General features: G+C 35.5%; 1 protein-coding gene and 1 non-coding gene across 2 annotated transcripts; both read left to right on the forward strand.

Annotated features, from left to right (window-relative positions):
- LOC129268543 (L-threonine dehydratase catabolic TdcB-like) lies at nt 1-20,819 on the forward strand. Its single transcript, XM_064104969.1, has 7 exons — nt 1-204; nt 14,595-14,784; nt 15,388-15,575; nt 16,046-16,176; nt 17,139-17,287; nt 17,746-17,838; nt 18,612-20,819. Exons 2-7 carry the CDS (start codon nt 14,604-14,606, stop codon nt 18,854-18,856), a joined length of 987 nt encoding a protein of 328 aa, XP_063961039.1. The 5' UTR covers nt 1-204; nt 14,595-14,603; the 3' UTR covers nt 18,857-20,819.
- A 1,287-nt stretch (nt 20,820-22,106) lies between these two features.
- On the forward strand, nt 22,107-22,178 carry TRNAA-CGC (transfer RNA alanine (anticodon CGC)). Its single transcript has one exon. It is a non-coding gene; the product is annotated as a tRNA-Ala (tRNA).
- Nucleotides 22,179-23,334: the final 1,156 nt, after the last annotated feature.

The raw sequence follows: 23,334 nt of genomic DNA on the forward strand, positions 1-23,334 counted from the left end.
ATTCCTATCTGTAAGTATACAGTCATTATATATTCAGTGATCTCAGACATAATTCAGTAATATGGAATTGTGGATTGTCGTTATAAAGGACTTGCTTTTAAAATAGACAGTGCACGATCCAGTTCAGAAAGAAGTTGTTTATCCTTTTGAAACAAGATACCTGTCGCACATGATTTATAAGCTTGCCTTGGTCGACCTGTGAATGTAAGTTGTATTATAGTTCCTATATACTCATATTGGGAGTGCCTGTCGCCCATATATATATATATATATATATATATATATATATATATATATATATATAGGGTAGATAGCTCTGGGGAACCTTGATTTAAGCTACGCCTACCATTGTTCTCTTCATCCATTTCTTTCACACAATATTTAAATATAAAAGAGTTGCCAAAGCTGTAGTACATGTATAACTTCATATACACAACAAAAAAAGTAAGTCCCCCCTAAATCAAATTGCTGTAACTTTTGAACGGAGTTATTTTGAGATATGATATTTCGTAGGTGGTTTTCTACACTCATTAAGCAACTCCTGGGGAAAAATGAGATTGATCGGTTGAGTCATGCATGAGTAATTAAAGATTGAATTAAAAATGACAATTTTTGAAAGTCACAAGAGTCGTTTTTCAGATTGTGCAAATACAAAGTTGGGCAAAAGTTGTTTTTAGGTGAATTTTATGGTGTTATGCTGTTTTGCTATCCATCATTTAGCCACTCCACACACAATTTTGATATCGTATGTTCATGGTTGAGTGAGCACAATTTCGCAGGGGCCGCGGAAGCGGGGGTGGGGGGCCCCTTTTTCCAAAATCATGTACAAAAATGTAAAAATTACCATACGATTGTGATTTTTTGCATGGTCAGCCCCCCCCCCCCACACTTTTGGCTCAGCCCCTCCCCCACACTTTGAAAACCGTTCCGCGGCCCCTGTATTGTGACGTATCATCATAGGTTTTTTTTTGTAGTATCCTAGACAACTTGTTAGGTCATATTAAAATTTGAAAATGTTGGTGGCTCCCCCGATTATAGGCCCCTCCCCCATTCTTAAATTCTGGATCCACCACTGATTTGTCCATAAATTAAACTGATCATGAAAAATTGTTAGGAAAAGAATACATTTATGCAGTATAAAGAGTATTCATTTCTAAGTTTTCGAATGTGCTCGCTCAACCATGAAAATGTTAAGTTCGGTAAGTGTGTGGTGAAAGAAATGATGGATGATAAAAACAACAGCAATTAAAGTCACATTTCAAACCAAATTTGCCCCTAATATTCACCTTATTACCCTTTAAAATGAGTCTGTGACATTGAAAATGCCCATGTTCTCACTTTGATGTGTGCTCACTCAACCGTAAATAAACAAATCGATTTCATTTTTGCACAGAATTCTGCCCATAGGTTGATAAACATTACTGCCAAATGACATTGCTAAAGACAGCGTTGAAAAAAAGTTCCACCATATTGAATAAGGTGTTACTTATTCTTAAACATGTGCACCCATAATGTACACAAGTCTATGAGAGAGGAAGTCAAAATTTTAACAAATATGAAATAAGGGGTTTGTTTAATGGACGGTTTTTGTTACTTCTGCCAACAGTTATTTCATGAAACTTCGCACATGGCTTCAGAGTAACACTATCCAAAGGGCGCGCACACCAAAATAACAATTCGATACGGTACAGAGTGGGGCCAAGGCCTTGAACTTTCTTCTCATTTGCATAATTTTCGAATATTGTGTGCTCACTGATGCATTAAACATCGGAATTTTCATAAAAATCAAATCAAATGAACCATGCAAGGAGGTTTGTGACAGATATCCACAGTTACAAGTTACATTTTTTCCAATAACGTAAAAAAGAGCTAATCACATTCCACATGTTCATTCAAGCGTGAATGTTTAATTAAACGCCTTTGAATCATTGAAGCATGTTAATTGGTCATGTATGAGACGCCGAATGTACCAATATTATATAGAACAATTATTTGTTATATAATCATTATTTATTAAATAATAACTATTATTTATATATAATTTACATTTTATTTGTAAATAACTACTATTATATAAAATATCATTTCTAATTATTTATATATAATTCCAAGTAATACTTCATTATTTGTAAATAATAATAGTTCGACATTCCATTATTTATAAATAATGATTATTTGTTTTTCATTATTTATAAATAATGATTATTTGTTTTTCATTATTTATAAATAATGATTATTTGTTTTTCATTATTTACAAATAATGATTATTTGTTTTTCATTATTTATAAATAATGATTATTTGTTTTTCATTATTTATAAATAAGTATTATTTGTTTTTCATTATTTATAAATAATGATTATTTGTTTTTCATTATTTACAAATAATGATTATTAGTTTTTCATTATTTATAAATAATGATTATTTGTTTTTCATTATTTATAAATAATTTGTTGAGTTTTCCATTATTTATAAATAATGATTATTTGTTAAATAATGAAAACGTCTACTTCATTATTTATAAATAATTTTTTCGAGTGCACCATTATTCTCATTATTTATAAATAATCATTATTTAATGTTCGAGTTTTCCATTATTTATAAATAAAGTATTAATTGTTAAATAATGAAATATCTACTTCATTATTTATAAATAATAATTTTGTTTCAATATCCCATTATTTATAAATAATCATTATTTATAAACAATTTTTACAGTTTGCCATTATATACAAATAATCATTATTTATATACAAATAACCATTATTTATTAAATAATGCCATTATTTATTAAATAATGCCATTATTTATTAAATAATGGAAAACTCGCTATAACATGCAAATGTGGGACCGCCCATGATATGAATATTCATGATGCGATTTCCTTTTTCGTGATTTTTCTTCACGAATTTTTGTCCATTTCCTCTTCATAATGACATTTCTTGAAGCAATTTTCTAGGGATATGGTCTGATTGTAATATTCTTCATTTTCTATATAACTTCGTCTTCGTAGAAATATCAAAAAGTGTAATTTTATACGATTTTTCCTACAGTTCACAATCCCCATAGGCGCGCGTGTACGGTAGGGACAACCGGTGAATCGACGGAGTGCTCTTCATCGAAATACTACGTTGGTTGGTCCCCGGAAGTGGCGGGCGGAATTTAGCCCGAATCCTCGATGGAAGTCGATCAAGTGCATATGAGCTGAGAGTGAGAGAGTGAAATATCAGTGTACTTGTACAGGCCCTTCTACTTTTTATAAATATTTCTTGTTGCTTTTTTTGTTAAGTTAATTTTTCCTGGTGTAGAGATAAGTTTCAGTTCTAATAATGCACTTCAAATACATTTTGGAGTGTCTGTTTGAGGCGTTTGGGGCGATTACACCCTGACCCCAAAATGCTCGGCGCAACTACAATACGGGGGCATGATCGATGACCCCTAAATTTTTAAAAACTTACCCAGGTAACAATACAGCGTTGGACCAACGTTGGATCAACGTTGGGAAATCTTTTCCCAACGTTGCCTCAACGTTGGCAGGCCACAACGTTGCATCATCGATAGAAGTGCACGCGCATACATCGTCAGACCAACAACATTTCCAACGTTAGTTCAACGTTGTCCAGCAACAATGTTTCAACGTTGTCTGGCAACGTTGATCCAATGTTGGCTAAATAGTCAAATACAACATTGCTACAACGTTGGTAAGCAACGTTGCATCATCGATAGAAGTGCACGTCCATACATCGTCAGACCAACAACATTTCCAACGTCAGTTCAACGTTGTCCACCATCAATGCTCCAACGTTGGTATAATGTCGGCTGAGTCATCAATAACAGCGTTGCTGCAACGTTGATGGGCAACGTTGAAGCAGCGATGGACGTGCACTTGCATACATCGTCAGTCCAACTATGTTTACAACGTTGGTTCAACGCTGTCCAGCAACAATGCTCCAACGTTGTCTGGCAACATTGCTCCAACATTGTTACAACGTTGTCACAACGTTGCTCCAACATTGCTCCAACGTTATTCCAACGTATGGCAGTAATTAACAAAACATTAATTGGTTTCAAGGTGAAGTCCACCATTACAACTGTACACTCAAATCTTTATCATCATATGTCTTATCCTATCCTAAAATCCTACATCCTAATCCTATATCCTATTCCTATCATCCTACACCTATCCACTGTATCCTGTCATTGACTCCTATATATAGAGCAACTTTGCTATACTTGGCAGAATACAGTTAATATCATTTTCCACACTTAACCTTGAATATTTCACTTAGAATAATATGTTTTGATTATATATGATATGGTAATGGAGCCACATACTTTTCTGAAACTTTTCATGGTGGAAATATTGAATAAACATAAATACTCTAATTATTATAGCAATATTACCTAAAATTTTGGTCATTTACTGATGTAATGAATATTCATGAGTGCATAATCATTGTCCAGATGAGGCAGGTATGGCAGCGTTGGTCCAATGTTGGTCCAACGTTGGGTGACGTTGATCCAACGTTGGTATAATGTTGGTCCAATGTTGATGGAAAGTTGATTCAACTTTAGTCCAATGTTAGTCCAACGTTGGCATAAACGTTGATTCAATGTTTGTCTAATATCGGTTAAATGTTGTTGTAACGTTGATTCTTTGTTGGTCTAATTCTAAACAAATCCAACGATGCGCCATCTCCATCAAACAGTTTTCAACACTGTGCCATCATCATCTGTAATCTGTTCATGATTCTATCAAAAAACATTACAACTATTATTACAGCTATTCATTTCTTTTCATTCTTTCTGTTACAAGTCTCTTCACATAATTAAGAGAAATCAAGATAATTACATGTGATATTTATTGAGGCCTTTGTAGCATTCAAACTTTTTTGACATCCTCTTTTTCTCAAACAAGACTAATACCCAAAAAACATATGCATATGTAATAAAAATTAAGATGTATTACATTTTCTTGCGAGTTGCAATCTCTGTTTCTGTCTACAATTGTTTAATGACTCGGTATGCAATGCCAATTGCAACGTCAGTAATCATCACAAAAACTCACATGTGTAATTGCAGTCTCTCAGTATTTACAAAATCAAAAAAGGAGGTCGCGTAACTTGGCCTCACTCAGAGTAACGTAGCTACTGCCTACTGTAACTAAAGAGTGCCTCTTTTTGATTAAGATAGAAGTCAACTGATATCTCAATATGCATGGCCATGGCCTAGTCTCGCTCGTGCCATAACTATTAAATGATATTTCAGCGTCAAGTGTAGCATGCCTCACATAGCAACTACAGGTTTGACTGCAGTTGGAAAACACTCGGTCCAGGCTAGGCCAGGCAGGACCGACCAAGTCAATTCAAGGCAGCGTATAATAAATAAGGCAGGAATGCCAGGTAGCAAGTCATTTGGGTGATTTCAAGTACGGTGTACGGTGTCGAGAGCGTGAAAGGGCTGCTGAACTGAGCTCCAACACCAAGCGTAATATTATTTTTCATTGAAATGTATTAAAACTCTAATGATTTGCTCTCATCTTAAATGTAAAAGATAATTTTACGGAGATGGTTCGTCGTGTTCGCCCCCTGTTCGTAAGCTACAGTTCATCAACACCAACACTGAACTTTAAATCACGATTCTCCCAATCCCTGGGGTACGTCGGTGTTGCTGAATGGGGAAATTGCTTGTAGATCATCAACACCATGCAGCCACAGTGCAGTGTTGGGTTCAGCAGATGACAATCAACACCAGCCTTCAACACAAACTGCCGGAAATACACCATATTTTCCGAGGTCAATCTCAACACCAGCCTGATTCAAGTACGGTGTTGTCACAACACCAACACTAACCCAGGGAGCTCCGGCCCGCTCAGCGGGCCGGAGCCCAGGGGCTTACCGTGTAATTCACCATACCCACGGTAGTAGCGTGAAGTATGGTCTAAATAATTATCCGAATAAATAGTTAAAACAGAAATTAAGCACTTACCACGATTATATGGATGAAGGTCTAACGAGTGGCAGCTTCCTGACATCGAGGCACAGACTGGAACCTCAAAAAACGAAAAAGTTATGTCGCGGTAGCTCTCCTTCTTTCAGAATTCATAGCAAAATGGCCGTTCGAGACCGGTACCGAGGGTGTAGGGCGCATGCGCGAATTTGACAAAGTCTATATCATAGAGATGTATACTAATTACGCGTTATTAGTATACATCTCTATGGTCTATATGCACTAGTGCTACGGTCTCAATCGGCCATTTTGTTTTGAATTCTGAAAGAGGAGAGCTACTGCGACAGAACTTTTCGTTTTTTTAGGTTCCAGTCTGTGCCTCGATGTCAGGAAGCTGCCACTCGTTAGACCTTCATCCATATAATCGTGGTAAGTGCTTAATTTCTGTTTTAACTATTTATTCGGATAATTATTTAGACCATACTTCACGCTACTACCGTGGGTATGGTGAATTACACGGTAAGCCCCTGGGCTCCGGCCCGCTGCGCGGGTCGGAGCTCCCTGGGTTACACTCACACGTATTGCCAGGTTAGTATTAGTATACTAACCTCGCACCACGAACCGCGTTTGGCAGTGGATTTCTTACTAGTGGGTCGCACGTGCTGGGATCTCACTTCTTGGGTCCACAACACACGACTTCTATGGCTTGATTTTTCTGTGCGCGGCGGCATGTAATGAACCCTTGGGTGCCTGGGTTACACCAACACCAGATTTCAACACTGTACTTGAATTTTGAAAATCATCCAATGACTGTTGCCTTGCCATTGGTATCGCATACTCGTTCCCACTCACACGTATTGCGAGGTTAGTATTAGTCACTCACACAAGCTAATTACGAGGTTAGTTAGTATGTTATACTGTGCAGTGACTGGTGTTAAGTACTACTTTACTACTACTTACAGTACACGAATATACTAGCGTCGGACTGTACGCACACAGAAGCTGACTCCGGGATCTTTCGGAGGGGATCAATGGTTGCAGTTACCGATTATCTGCAAGTGCAAAGAAAATTCAACTGTAGATTGTAGGTCCTAAATATACAGCTTATAAGTACTGTTCCAGATCACTAGATATTCTGGAATTAACTTATCTATATCCACTATCCAGTCCAAATTCTGCCAGATTCTTCAAGTTCAAAATTGAAGGAAGCAGACTACACAGACATGACAGAAGGAGTCCGACGTCGCGACTAATTCTGCGCATCAGAATAGTATGGTATTTTTAAATAGGCACATTTGATGCTTGTATTTCCTTCTTCAATTTCTTCTAGTTATGTGACGGTAGGCCTATGGCATATCTCGTACTTACTGTGAAAGGCCTTGCCAGCTGCAAAGGATCGACGAGGGCGTTTCTGGAAATTCTGGTCTTGAACTACATTTTTTTTTCTTGTTTTTCTTCTTTATTTTCTATATTAATCGACACATTTGCATCCCCAGGTGCATGCAGCCTCTCTATTCTACCCCATCTTTATTTTTGTTTTCCCCTTAGACTTAGTTTTAGTTCCTCTTTCCCTTCCCATTATTTTCCTTCTCTCTCGATTTCTTTTCCCCTTATTGCTGGGGGATACCAAGGGTGACATGGATAGACAAGCAAACTTACTTGATCGACCCCCCCCCCCTTGGCCCCATTGGAAATTATGCGAGTAGTCTTGTCTTGTCTTGGGTTAAGTCGGCATATGCAGACTTGCTCCGCCAACTTTATCAATTATCAATTCTCCAATGAACCAGTTTCTAACGTTCTCAACACTGTGTATATTATGCCGGGATATTATGTTGACTGTCAAACAAATATCCAACAAACTATAGTTTCCAACATTGTGTCAATGTTAACTGTCAACAACTCTCCAATAAACTATTCCAATTACGCTGTCCACGTTGTGCCATTGTCCGTTGTTCAACAACTCTCCATCAAACTAGTTTCCAACTTTGTCAACGTTGTGCCATTGTCGACTGTCCAACAAATCTCCAAGAAAATAGTTTCCAACGTTGTTCCTTTGTCGGTTGTTCAGCAACTCTCCATCGAACTAGTTTCCGACGTAGTCAACGCTGTGCCTTTGTTGGCTGTTCAACACCGTCCTATCCAATCAAACACGCGTTTCCAACGTTGTGACGTTGTTGGCTGTCCAACAAATCTCCAACACACTAGTTTCCAATGTTGTGCCATTGTCTGTTGTTCAACAACTTTCCAACGTTGCCAACGTTGTGTCATCGTCGACTATCCTACTGATCTAAATTTTGCTTTGAATATATCAAGGTTTTTTTTTTTTTTTTTTTTTTTTTTTTTTTTTTTTTTTTTTTTTTTCCCGGTAATTTAGTTGATAGGCAGAAAACTGAGCGCTTAGAAACACCTGTATTAAGCGCCCTACAAATGTTATAATTATTATTATTGTCTCCAATCTACCAGTTTCCAACGTTGTGCCAGTGTCAGTTGTTTAACAACTTTCCATCTAACTAGTTTCCAGCTTTATCAACGTTGTGTCATTGTATACTATCTAACTAATCTCCAATCTACCAGTTTCCAACGTTGTGCCATCGTCGACTATCCAACAAATCTCCATCGAACTAGTTTCTAGCTTTGACAACGTTGTGCCATAGTTGGTTGTTCAACAACTTTCCATCGAACTAGTTTCCAACGTTGCCAACCTTGTGTCATCGTCGACTATCCAACTAATCTCCAACCTACTAATTTCCATCGTTGTGCCATTGTCGACTGTCCTTGCAACAACTCTCCAACTAACAAGTTTCCAACGTTGCCAACGTCGTGTCATTGTTGATTGTTCAACAACTTTCCAGCGAACTAGTTTCCAACGTTGCCAACGTTGTGTCTTTGCTGGATGTCAACAACTATCCAATCAAACGTGTCTCCAACGTTGTGACATTGTCGACTGTCCAACAACTCTCCAACTTACTAGTCTCCAACGTTGTGCCATTGTCGACCGTCCAACAAATCTCCAACAAACTAGTTTCCAACTTTGTCAACGTTGTGCCATTGTCGGTTGTTCAACAACTTTCCAGCGAACTAGTTTCCAACGTTGCCAACGTTGTGCCTTTGCTGGCTGTTCAACAACTATCCAATCAAACGTGTTTCCAACGTTGTGACATTGTCGACTGTCCAACAACTCTCCGACTAACAAGTTTCCAACGTTGCCAACGTCGTGTCATTGTTGATTGTCCATCATCTTTCCATCAAACTAGTTTCCAACGTCGATTCAACGTTAATCCATCAAGTTTTCCCAACGTCCAACGACTTTCAAGTTTCCAACGTGGAGCCAACGTTGGCTTGTTACCTGGGTATTTTTCTATTGAAAATTATCACAAAATTCACCAAAAGTGTGCACGAAAGCCTTCGTATTTCACTTTTAAAACTCCAAAAAGTGCCCAAATGACAAGCTTGGTCGCTTCGCTGTGTCGACGCTTTCAACTTGAGAACGTTTACGCGTCTGCTTCCCCCCCCCCCCCCTCCTCCGAAAGAAATTCTGTATACGGCCATGCTCTAAAGAGCCTGGCACATTGATTTATGTATACTTCATTTTCATTATTTTTATCTCATTATCATCATGGCCTTATGCATAATTTTTTCCGGGGGGGGGGGGGGTGGGGGGAGCAGGACACGCGTAAACTTTCTCATAAAAATCTTGAAAAAGCAAAGCGACCAAGCTTGTCATTTGAGCTTGGTCGCGTCGCTGTCTCGCTTTCAAGATTTTTTTGAGAAACTTTACGCGCGTCCTAGCTGCTCCCCCCCCCCCCCCCCCCCGGTAAAAATTATGTGTAAGGCCATGATGATAATGTGATAAAAATAATGAAAATGAAAAGTACAAATAAATCAATGTGCCATATGCTCTTTTGAGCATATGGCCGTTCACATAATTTCTTTCGGGGGGTGGGGGCAGACGCGCGTAAACGTTCTCAAGTTGAAAGCGAGACAGCGAAGCGACCAAGCTTGTCATTTGGGCTTGGTCCCGTGGCTGTCTCGCTTTCAAGATTTTTTTGAGAAAGTTTACGCGCGTCATGCTCCGGCCCCGCCCCCCCTGGAAAAAATTATGCGTAAGGCCATGTTGATAATGAGATAAAAAATAATGAAAATGAAAGTATACATAAATCAATGTGCCAGGCTCTTTAGAGCATGGCCGTATACAGAATTTCTTTCGGAGGAGGGGGGGGGGATATATCGAAGCAGACGCGTAAACGTTCTCAAGTTGAAAGCGACAGCGAAGCGACCAAGCTTGTCATTTGGGCACTTTTTGGAGTTGTAAAAGTGAAATACGAAGGCTTTCGTGCACACTTTTGGTGAATTTTGTGATAATTTTCAATAGAAAAATAAGTTTTTAAAAATTTAGGGGTCATCATGCCCCCGTATTGTATTTGCGAGCATTTTGGGGCCAGGGTGAAATCGCCCCAAACGCCTCAAACAGACACTCCAAAATGTATTTGAAGTGCATTATTAGAACTGAAACTTATCTCTACACCAGGAAAAATTAACTTAACAAAAAAAGCAACAAGAAATATTTATAAAAAGTAGAAGGGCCTGTACAAGTACACTGATATTTCACTCTCTCAGCTCATATGCACTTGATCGACTTCCATCGAGGATTCGGGCTAAATTCCGCCCGCCACTTCCGGGGACCAACCAAAGTAGTATTTCGATGAAGAGCACTCCGTCGATTCACCGGTTGTCCCTACCGTACACGCGCGCCTATGGGGATTGTGAACTGTAGGAAAAATCGTATAAAATTACACTTTTTGATATTTCTACGAAGACGAAGTTATATAGAAAATGAAGAATATTACAATCAGACCATATCCCTAGAAAATTGCTTCAAGAAATGTCATTTTGAAGAGGAAATGGACAAAAATTCGTGAAGAAAAATCACGAAAAAGGAAATCGCATCATGAATATTCATATCATGGGCGGTCCCACATTTGCATGTTATAGCGAGTTTTCCATTATTTAATAAATAATGGCATTATTTAATAAATAATGGCATTATTTAATAAATAATGGTTATTTGTATATAAATAATGATTATTTGTATATAATGGCAAACTGTAAAAATTGTTTATAAATAATGATTATTTATAAATAATGGGATATTGAAACAAAATTATTATTTATAAATAATGATCGAAGTAGATATTTCATTATTTAACAAATAATCTTTATTTATAAATAATGGAAAACTCGAACATTAAATAATGATTATTTATAAATAATGAGAATAATGGTGCACTCGAAAAAATTATTTATAAATAATGAAGTAGACGTTTTCATTATTTAACAAATAATCATTATTTATAAATAATGGAAAACTCAACAAATTATTTATAAATAATGAAAAACAAATAATCATTATTTATAAATAATGAAAAACTAATAATCATTATTTGTAAATAATGAAAAACAAATAATCATTATTTATAAATAATGAAAAACAAATAATACTTATTTATAAATAATGAAAAACAAATAATCATTATTTATAAATAATGAAAAACAAATAATCATTATTTGTAAATAATGAAAAACAAATAATCATTATTTATAAATAATGAAAAACAAATAATCATTATTTATAAATAATGAAAAACAAATAATCATTATTTATAAATAATGAAAAACAAATAATCATTATTTATAAATAATGGAATGTCGAACTATTATTATTTACAAATAATGAAGTATTACTTGGAATTATATATAAATAATTAGAAATGATATTTTATATAATAGTAGTTATTTACAAATAAAATGTAAATTATATATAAATAATAGTTATTATTTAATAAATAATGATTATATAACAAATAATTGTTCTATATAATATTGGTACATTCGGCGCCTCATAGTCATGAACATAACGAACATGTTGATAAAAGATCAGTTTCAGTTACCAAAATGAAACAATACTTGCCTATGATATTTGAAAATCGTATTTTTTGTTTCCAATAAATGTTCATTGAACCGTGAAACGATGAATATTGTTAAAGATACTCTTCCCAAAAATAACTGTCATCATATTCTATCATTTTTATTGATGAAAATGTGTAAAAAATCCAATTATAGCAAATTTGGACTTGTGTTTATTCAACCGTGAAATTTAGCCAAAAAAATTGTATCGTCTTTTAGAAAGTACATTTTACAAGCCTTCTGACTATTTTTCATGATGAGAATGTGGAATTAGTTCCAATAAAATGGAATCAAAGTCATGATTTTTGGCTTGTGACTTTTGAAAAGTGACATTTTTGCCTTCTGACGGTGCTCACTGAAGCATGACGTAAAATACGTCCATAACATTTACTCAGAGGGTAGCTTATAAAATTACCTACATGCTCATGTAAAAATATATCAAAAACTCGCATTGGTTCGGAAATTATTGATGTTTGTTCAAGGGGGGACTTACATGTACTTTTTTTTGTTGTGTATATATATATATATAAAGAAAAGATTCTTGGGAGAGTGGTACAGGCCTGTGACAGGATAGAGAAAAAAAGAATGAATGAATGAATGAATGAATGAATGAATGAATGAATGAATGAATGAATGAATGAATGAATAGATTAATAAATGAATGAATGAATGAATGAATGAATGAATGAATGAATGAATGAATGAATGAATGAATTGAACGAATGAATGAATGAATGAATGAATGAATGAATGAATTGAATGAATGAGTGAATGAATGAATGAATGAATGAATGAATGAATGAATGAATGAATGGATTAATAAATGAATGAATGGATGAATGAATGAATGAATGAATTAATTAATTAATTAATTAATGAATGTATGAATGAATGAATGAATTAATGAATGGATGAATAAATGAATGAATGAATTAATGAATGAATGAATGAATAAATGAATGAATGAATGAATGAATGAATGAATGGATTAATAAATAAATGAATGAATGTATGAATGAATGAATGAATTAATGAATGGATGAATAAATGAATGAATTAATTAATGAATGAATGAATGAATAAATGAATGAATGAATGAATGGATGAATAAATGAATGAATTAATGAATGAATGTATGAATGAATGAATGAATGAATGAATGAATGAATGAATGAATGTATGAATGAATGAATGAATGAATGAATTGAATGAATGGGTGAATGAATGAATGAATGAATGAATGAATGAATGAATGAATGAATGAATGAATGAATGAATGGATTAATAAATTAATGAATGAATGAATGGATGAATAAATGAATGAATGAATGAATTAATGAATGAATGTATGAATGAATGAATGAATGAATGGATGAATAAATGAATGAATGAATGAATGAATGAATGAATGAATGAATGAATGAATGAATGAATGGATGAATAAATGAATGAATTAATGAATGAATGAATGAATGAATGAATGAATGAATGAATTAATTAATTAATGAATGAATGAATGAATGAATGAATGAATGATTGAATGAATGAATTCAATTCAATTCAATTCAATTTTTTCAATTCAATTCATTTATTTGACATCCTTTAAAATCATATGTACAAGTATACAACAACAAAGGAGTACAATAATTTAAATCACAGTATAAACGATAAAAAATTGTCAAAATATAAAAGAAATGAAAATAAAATGTAGCGGATGTAGGAAGTCAGAAAGGCCATTGACCTGTCAAAGCCGAATCCCTTGATTACTACATTATGGTACGATTAAAAACACAAATTGAATAGTGGCCAAAAAACAAACAAACAAAACAGACACGAACACATCGAAATCAACCCCCCCCCCCCCTCAGATAGGCAGTTGGAATTATTAACTATAAGTAGACAGTTGGTTTTGTTTCAATCTACGTTTCAATGATGAGAATGTAACAGATAATTTTAAAGTATCGGGTAAATTATTCCACAAGTTTGGTCCTTTATAACGAATTGTAGATTTAGAAAGCGTATAACGAAAGAACGGTATATATAATTTGTTTGAATTTCTCGTTACATAATTATTTATACTGCTATTAAATATAAAATAAGTATTAAAACAAGATGGAAAAATAGAATTTAAATTGAAATATTTGTACATGAATAAAATAATTTGCGATTCATAAAGTTCATTTAGCTTAATGAATTAATTAATAAATGAATGAATAAATGAATGGATGAATAAATGAATGAATTAATGAATGAATGAATGAATGAATGAATGGATGAATAAATGAATTAATGAATTAATGAATAAATGAATGAATGAATGAATGAATGAATGAATGATTGAATGAATGAATGAATGAATGAATAAATGAATGAATGAATGAATGAATGAATGAATGAATGAATGAATAAATGAATGAATGAATGAATGGATGAATAAATGAATGAATTAATGAATGAATGTATGAATGAATGAATGAATGAATGAATGAATGAATGAATGAATGAATGAATGGATGAATAAATGAATGAATGAATGAATGAATGAATGAATGAATGAATGAATGAATGATTGAATGAATGAATGAATGAATACAATTTCTAACTGAATTAGGATGAATCAATCATTCAATCATGACAAGATCTAATGCATCATAATTATATAGGTCTTTTTTTTACAGGATAGAGGTCCAACATGCAGAAGTATAATCCAGACTCTCCTTTGGCAACCCTAGAAGATATTCAGAAAGCCACCAAGGTCGTGCAAGAGAGCGCCCTCTGCGTTCGAACTCCATTGGTACACAATGCTCAAGAATGGCTTAGACTTGATCTAGCATGCAACCTGAGTCTTAAGCTTGAAAATACACAAACAACAGGTAGGTTCTGACGGATCATAAACTGTAGCGATGGTTATAAACCTATACCTAAATATAAAAAACCCTCGAATTTATAACATCATAATGCATAACTGACCCAGCATTTAATCTTATTTTTTTTATTGCTTTTCAGTTCAGTTCAAATTTGGAAAAAGCAAAAGTATATTAGACCCAATATAATATTATGTTTATAAGCTTACACAAAAACTCCCAATTTTCCCCATTTCTGTTGTTAGAAAAAACAATCTACTTGACAAGATCTACTAAAATTAATGGATGGATATTTATATCAAACTTTATTTCGAAAACAATAATCAGAAAGTCAAAAAGGGGCCTAAGCTTTCGATCCTAGCAGAATCTCCGACGAAGATTCTGCTAGGATCGAAAGCTTAGGCCCCTTTTTGACTTTCTAATTTACTCCATTGGCTCTTTTATTAGATAAGCAGTTTTCAGCAGCTTCTTTTTGCCATTGAAAACAATAATCGTCTACATAATTTTATATCGCAAGTGATGACGATTGACGAATGTATTATTTATTATTTCATTTCCCTAAAATAAAAAATCTTTGAGATCTTGATTCATTTTATTCTCACCTTTGACCAGGGTCATTCAAGGTTAGAGGTCTTGCAAATCAAGTGGCTCACATCCCCGAATCTGTGCAACAGGAAATCATTACAATGTCAGCAGGGAATTATGGGAAGGCGTTCTCATATGCGATGAAACAAAGGGGCCTGAAGTCAAGAGTCCTCATGCCTGAGACTGCGCCGAGGGTCAGGGAAGAAATTATGAGGGTAGGAATGAAAAAAAAGGGCGATAATCTTTAAGTAAAATATGTGCGATACCACAGGGATATATATAGGGGGTATCACCATCGCTATTTTTTATTTTGTCAAATAGGCAGTGAAAACTTTGAGTGGGCAGATATGGCGTATATCAGGAAAAAATATTAATTTGCGAGCGAGCAAATATTTTGATTTTTTTTTTTACAAAATCCAATTTCTTGATAGATTTGATAAATAATATATTTCACCCTTTTCTCTCTTTTTTTTGTTTTGATTTTTTTTTGGGGGAGCGCCCCATGAACCCCCCCCCCGCCCCCCCCCCCCCGATCTGTACGCCACTGCAAATGGGGGTATTAAGACTAGAATAAAAAGAGGAGAATTATATAAGGATAATCAAGTATGCTCTATTTTGTACTGATTTCTTTGAAAAATCCGTAAAATTGTCTTTGTATTTTTTCGTCTGCCTATATGAATTTCAGAGTTATGGAACAGAAGTTGAGCGCGTTCCCACCAGAGAACTCCAGCCTCGTGTTGATGGTTACGTAACAAATGAAGGCATGCATTATCTTCACCCATTTGATGATTTTAATTTGATCTGTGGGCATGGAAGGTAATTTATGTCATCGATGGCGTAGCGTGCATGGGTTTGAAAAACAGGGGCGGCCCCAGTATATTTTTATAAGGGCAATATCTGTGATGGTTTTTTTCTCAGTTTAATAATAAGGGTATTTTTTATCTATCTATTTCGCATACTTAAAAAGGGTATATAGCCCGAGTCAATTTTGTTGGTTTTCATCGGGGCCCATATGATAAACAATGCATCAAGACATTGCATAAATGCGTCCAAATTTACTAACAAAACATATTAATACTGTATAATACTGAATAATATAAAGCAAAGATAAAGAAATGACACTGAATATGGGTAAAAACAATTAAATACTTTGACTATTTAAATAAACAATAAAAGAGCTTGCATCGAAAATACCTTAAGTCTATACAAAAGCAAATAATAAAAAGGATAGTTAAAATTTTACGAGTTAAAAAAAGCATGCATGTACAACATTATAACAAAAATGATGATAAAAAAGAGAAAATAATAGGATATGGTCTTGCCTTCTATTATTAGGCCTATTTATGACAGGAGAAATGTTAAAATTTGTATATAAGGGAGGGGTTGGTTTTAAAGCATGTGGATCGTCCCAATATATACATTATAGCTTTGATTTATATAATTCCCGAGTTACACCGCCCATGCAGACCTTTTTTTCTCTCATTTTTGTGTCTCAATTTTTCGCTACTTTTTTCGTTTAGAAAAAAGTAATAAAAGATGGTCGCCCCTACCCACACGAATATGAATTAAATTCAATTTGGAAATATGAAGGTATTGTTGCAATGACAGACTCTGTAAAAAAAAATCCTTTCTTTCTCACAACCCCTCCATTAATTTTACTCCTTTTCATCTCTATGGCGTCCTTTGTCATAATTATTGCTATCAAGAGACGGTTATAGGACGCATTATTTTTGTCCCAAAACAGTTACTTTTCTTTTTCTTACTCCCTCCCCCTTTAGCGTGGGTTTAGAGATCCTTGAAGACATTCCAGATCCCGATGTGATCGTTGTATGCTGCGGGGGAGGAGGTCTACTGGCTGGAATAGCCGCTGCTGTGAAACGTTCAGGCAAATCTCACACAAGGATCTATGGGGTCGAACCGGAACAAGGTATTTGATGTTCCCCTCATATCACCATATACCATCTCTGTTTCCTTGCTAACAACATGAACGATGCTAAAGAATCTTGAGGGACAGCATGGCATATAACAAATTAAAAAAGTGGCATGGCGAAAATTTTGCCTTTTTTTACAACGAAAATCGAATTTCGTTATAGACTTTGACAACATATGATTTTTACTCTTTTCCCTTTCCTTCTTTTCTAATGGTTATTGAACTTTTGGGGTCAATTGCCACCATCCTCCACTCCAATAGCACTCCAGTAAAAAAGAAGTAATATTCATGCAACAGGTCCGAAATCTCGTGTTAATGATGGTGATGATGATTGTTCCAAATCTATTATACTTGATTTTTTCGTTGATATTGATTATTTGAAGTAAAAGATGCCCGGGCATTGATTCTGACTCTGTTGAATTGTATTTCATTTTACGATTTTATTTTTACACCAGCTTGTTGCATGTTCAAGAGCAAACAATCTGGTAAACCAGTCACAGATCCAAATGTACACTCTATCGCTTCGGGATTATCTCCTCCGTTCGCAGGTACGATTTCACTTTTTGTATGCAAAGCTCAAAGTTTATTTTCACATTTCCATAAAAACATTCAGATTTTGAGTAATTATGCTTCTTTTCCCGCTCATCTTATATGATCTAAAAAAAAAAAGATTTGTATTCTGTTTATAAAACCCGTAGTAATACAACCTCTCTTTTCTTCTCCGTGAAATATTACTGGGAATGGCTGACCTGTGCCGTCGTCCTTATCTAAGCCGCCCTGCGATGGGATTCGAACCCATGACCTTTGATATCAAGTGCATATGCTGTCCCTGTCAGTTGCGTAATGAGTAAAAAAAAAAGAGGGGCACAGTATGGCATGTGGGGCAAGTTCCTTTAAAAAAAGTAGTGAGAGAACGAAAATTTTGCCCCTTTTTTAATAAAACTTAAAAACTTCTAATTTTGTGAGAGATTTTTACTTTCAGAAAATGATATCATATTCTACCCTTTTTCCTTTCCTCTCCTTTTTTTGATTATATTTTTTTCTTCGTTAATAGGCCTTCTGCAAGAGCCGCGGAACGGTTAAGAAAATTGGGGGCTGAGTCAAAGGGGGGGCTGATCATGCAAAAACATCACAGTCGGGTGGTCACTATTTTTACGTTTTTGTACACGGTTTTAGAAAAAAGGGGGGGATGAACCCCCCTCCCATTTCGGCGGCCTCTGATGTAGGGGTCATTCCAGCCCCCATCAGATATACACCAGTGACCACTATATCCCTGTATAATATATACTCATGTATGTTTTATATCCTACCCCCTCACTAGGTTCGAATGCCTTCCGCCACGTCGAAGAGTTCGTCGAAGACATCCTTCTGTTGAGCGAGGAAGAGATAATCACCGCAGTCACTCATCTCTACCAGGCCGGATTGGTTGTGGAACCGGCAGGTGCTGCAGCCTTCGGAGCGGTTCTATTCGGCAAGGTACCCGATGTGGTGGACAAGAAGGTTGTAGCTGTCGTCACTGGTGGGAACGTCTCCCCGCAAGAACTCTGCAATATCATCAAGAACTAACCTACCAAGCCCATTAACCCACTGCCTAGTGGATTTAGATAGTCCCCGTACAAAGTCTATGGGAATTATAGAATTCAGTAGTCAATGGGTTAATCAGTTAGATGGCTTCTGCAATATCATCAAGACCTGATTATGCAATATACCATTTACCAAGTCCACTAACCCAGTGCCTACTGGATTAGATGATCCACGTGCAAAGTCTACGGGAATTACAGAATTCAGCAGTTATATGTTAATCAGTCAGATCCTGGTCAGATGGCTTCTGCAATATCATCAAGACCTGATCTTGACATGCAATCTACCATTTGACAAGTCCATTAACTCACTGCCTGCTGGATTAGATGATCTCCCGTGCAAAGTCTATGGGAATTATAGAATTCAGCAGCCAACAGGTTAATGAGTCAGTTGCCCTCTAAATAGGGGTCATGGAAGGGGCGGGTCTGAGAGGGCCACCGGCCCGAAATGGTCCCTATAAAAGAACTGATTTGTTTAAAATGAAAAACATTGATGGAAAATGGGAAAAGGTGGAGAACAGGAAAGAGATACCAGGGTCATGCAAGTCAAGGTGACGTCAGGGTATTTTGATATTGGACAAGAGGGCCTGGTAGTGACTCATGGTGAGAGGGGTAAACAAGAAAATAATTAAATGGGAATAAAATATGGATAAGGGGGAAAACAAATAGACATAGAAGAGGGAGAGAGATATTTGGTCCTACACTGTTAGAAAATTAACAGGAAAGAGATACCAGGGTCATGCAAGTCAAGGTGACGTCAGGGTATTTTGATATTGGACAAGAGGGCCTGGTAGTGACGTCATGGTGAGAGGGGTTAACAAGAAAATAATTAAATGGGAATAAAATATGGATAAGGGGGAAAACAAATAGACATAGAAGAGGGAGAGAGATATTTGGTCCTACACTGTTAGAAAATTTATCCTTAAAACAAAAGAAGTTCCTGCAGCAGAGTCTCGAGAACACCTGTAACCTTACGCAATCTTAAATTATATCATGTAAAATTACAGGAAATCGGTATTTGGTGTATGTAACTTTACACATTTCCTTAAATAAAAAAACCCTTTTCCCCTTTTTAAACAGACCTGTTCTGTTAAATTGCAGAAAAATTCCTGTTTTATGAATTTACAGAATGATTCTGTTATTGCTTTCTGCAAAATCTTCTTTTTTCTGTAAAATCAGGTGTTTTTAACAGTGAAAAAAATGTAAAAACCAACCTTTGGTTAATTTTAAGACCCCCCCACAAAAGACCCTCACGTCAACACTGACCCCCCCCCCCCCCTATTTGCCATCTTGTGCTAATAAAATACCTCAGAGCAAGCAACAACTTTCAAATTCTATTTTTTTTTTGTGTTACATTCTTGATATACAATACATGCATGTGTAATTTTGAATAGATATATATTTTCAATGAAATACAAATGAATGTGCTTCCTTCTTTTTTTCCCTGAAGGGTCTGTTCAGTCCTTACCGGATTCCATTTTGTTGTAATGCAGGGCCCTGGGAATGATTTTTTATTCTGGGGGTGCTGATGTAAATTTGAAAAGCAAAAAAAAGAGAGGTTTCCGCTACGAAATGCAGATCAAATTGGTCCCGAGAAATTTGAACAGCAAAAAAAAAAAAAGTTTCACTACAGAATGAGTGACGGTATTTTTGTAACATTGTTCCACAGAGCTATTACAATAGCAATTGTAATAGCTCTATGATTGTTCCATCTTTACACATCTTCCACAATACCTGAGTGTGCTGCCTATGGAGAATGATACACGCAGCATCTCTCCAGAATTTTTTTTTTTGGGTACTCCCGATTCCCATGCCGTGTTGTAAAGTGCAATTTTGTCTAATGATTTATAAGATTATGTGAATTGTCTGATAGTATGATAATTATGTAAGAAATACTGAGTATCATTGTAAATATATATAATAAATTGAAACAGATAAAAGGAAATGGGTATCAATGCATTATCACCTTACCTTTTATGGGTATCAGTACATTATATATATGTTTTTGTTTTATCTTACCTTACCGCTGTTCCTTCTCTTTAAAGAGGTTAGATGTCATGGTTTTCCATCTGTCTCTGTCCAGTGGTATCTTGCAGCATTCGTTTACCTATCTGCCTGTCATCTCTTCAATATTTACAAGCCAGCTTTTCCTTTTACGTTCCCTTCCTCTTTTGCCTTCAATTTTGCTTTTTAGACAAGTAACAGCTAGTTGGCAGATTTTAAGTTAGACACTGTTTATTAAGAATGTAGTAATCACCCTCTTTGTACTATTGCTTTTTCAGCATTTAATGAAAGAAGTGAAAAGTGGACTAGGAGACTCAAGACCCCCACACCGGGATGCATGCAAGACCCCCCCCCCCCTTCAGTTCCCCAGCTCTGCGATTCCTGTGACCTCTCTGTCGGCCCGAATAAAAATAGAGTATTAATTTACCAATCCCTTGGATCACTCGGGGCTGCTTTCATTCATGCCAATTCGTCTAATAACCGTCTATACTATCATTTGGTCTACCATCAGTTCGTCCATTATCCACATGGTCTAATCATGGTCAAATTGCCATTTTGTCAACTCACCATTCCGTATAATAACCAGTTGGTCCAATAGCCATTTAGTCCATATGCATTTGGTCTAATTAATTAGACAAGGTGTTAATTAATTGGGCGAAATGAATGAAAATATATACTGATAAATGGATATTAAACCAGATGGTTATGAGACGAAATGGTCATAGACGAACTGGTGATTAGACGAAGTGATGATTGGACCAAATGGTTATTGGACCAAAATAAGATGTCGATGGATGGAATGGCAATAGACTAAATGAAGGCAGACCATGTGATGAGTGGACGGGTTGGCAGTATAGACGAATTGGCAATTTTCCGTCTAATAAATGGGGCGCCTATATAAGGATAAAAATGAATCTGGATGTGGAGGAAAAACGGTAGGCCTACTCATCTTTTGTCAGTCGCCCCCCCCCCCCCCGCCAAAAAAAAGAAATCGAGATAAATTTTCAACGCTAATCCTTTTCGCTCCGAGAATTTAGTAAAAGATTATTTTCAATCTTTAAATCGGGCTCATATTTTGAGACCTTTCAGCAATAAATCATGATAGTATTATTGGTAGTATAATTATGATACCAGAATTACTTTTAGTTGACTGTTGACACACCTTCCCCAAACACCGGTCATGATGGAGATGTGCGTTTTCTGGGGCGTTTTCACACACTTCTTGTATAGTAGGGGGTGTAGCTCAGTGGTAGAGCGCTCGCTTCGCATGCGAGAGGCCTCGGGTTCGAATCCCGACATCTCCAGAATATATCGGTTTGCTCATCATGAGCAGCAATTTTCGACGTTCCGCTCATCACATTTCTTTTTGGGGGCAAAAAAGTAAAACAATGTTAGATCTTGCGCCTTTTACGACGTTTGCCGAACTGTAAAGTGATATTTATTTTCAATTCTTATTCATTTTATTCCTTTAATTATGTTCATAAAAAAACCTCCAATCTTATCAGAACTAATATGTGACAAATGCGAGTAGTGATATATCAAAATAATCATAGGATGAATTTACACACATAATTATGTACTGAAATATTATTTCTGGGAAGACTGTAGTTGAACCATATATTTCTTTCATTTTCTTTCCGTTGTGTCAAGGTTGTATCAAACAGTTTTTATTTCGTTTTATAGGGATAATTAAGTTTACATTACTCGTAACTGTCAAAAGTAGGAGCTGTAGGTCTATTTCTATAATTGTCTTGCAAGATCTAATTTGAATATTGCACTATATGATTGATTTGAAATTTTGAGGAGTTTAATTGAAATAAAGATAACCTTGATAAAGATAATGATAACCTTAAAAAGATGCTTATTTACCAATACTTTACACAAACAAGTTATATAACTAAAACTACAACTTTGTGAACGGAAAATGAACTAAATCTAAATATAATCTAACAAAAACTACTAATTTTTTTTTACCTCCCAGGATACAACCGTGCCTACCGACCTGTTCCCGCACCTGCCATGCTCCTCTTTGCACCTCCAATTGTACCTGCACCGAGTCCTCTTTCCCTTCATTTGCCTCTCTGTTTCTCCCTCATTATCACAATTATTGTAACCATATTTTTTTTGGTTATAACTATTATCATTTATTCTTATTTGTGTCACTCTTTCGTTGTTACCTTCGATATTTTGTATAGCCTCCTTTTAAACTGTCTACCGTCACTCTTTTATAGTTTTGTAATGTTGCCTCTATAATTACGTATTGAAACTAAGTTACAGGTGCTTACCTCCCATAAAAGCTTTGCTTTTCTTGGCAAGCCCCTCCGTTCTGTTTTATATAGTTATTAGTCAAAGTTACACTCTAAATTACAGGGATTTAAAATAAGTCTAGATGGATTGTAGTTAGGGACCAATCGATTTCTGGATTTTGTTTTAATCCTAAAGACTTAAATTTAAATCTCA

This window comes from Lytechinus pictus, chromosome 9, assembly GCF_037042905.1.
Source record: "Lytechinus pictus isolate F3 Inbred chromosome 9, Lp3.0, whole genome shotgun sequence".
NCBI lineage: Eukaryota > Metazoa > Echinodermata > Echinoidea > Temnopleuroida > Toxopneustidae > Lytechinus > Lytechinus pictus.

What these genes read in the sequence shown, in the direction of transcription:
- LOC129268543 (XM_064104969.1), top strand. Translation starts at nt 14,604, where the DNA reads ATGCAGAAGTATAATCCAGACTCTCCTTTGGCAACCCTAGAAGATATT. An exon ending in TCAGGGAAGAAATTATGAGG is followed by an intron (nt 15,576 to 16,045) that starts GTAGGAATGAAA and finishes TATGAATTTCAG; the next exon opens with AGTTATGGAACAGAAGTTGA. An exon ending in ATTATCTCCTCCGTTCGCAG is followed by an intron (nt 17,839 to 18,611) that starts GTACGATTTCAC and finishes CCCCCTCACTAG; the next exon opens with GTTCGAATGCCTTCCGCCAC.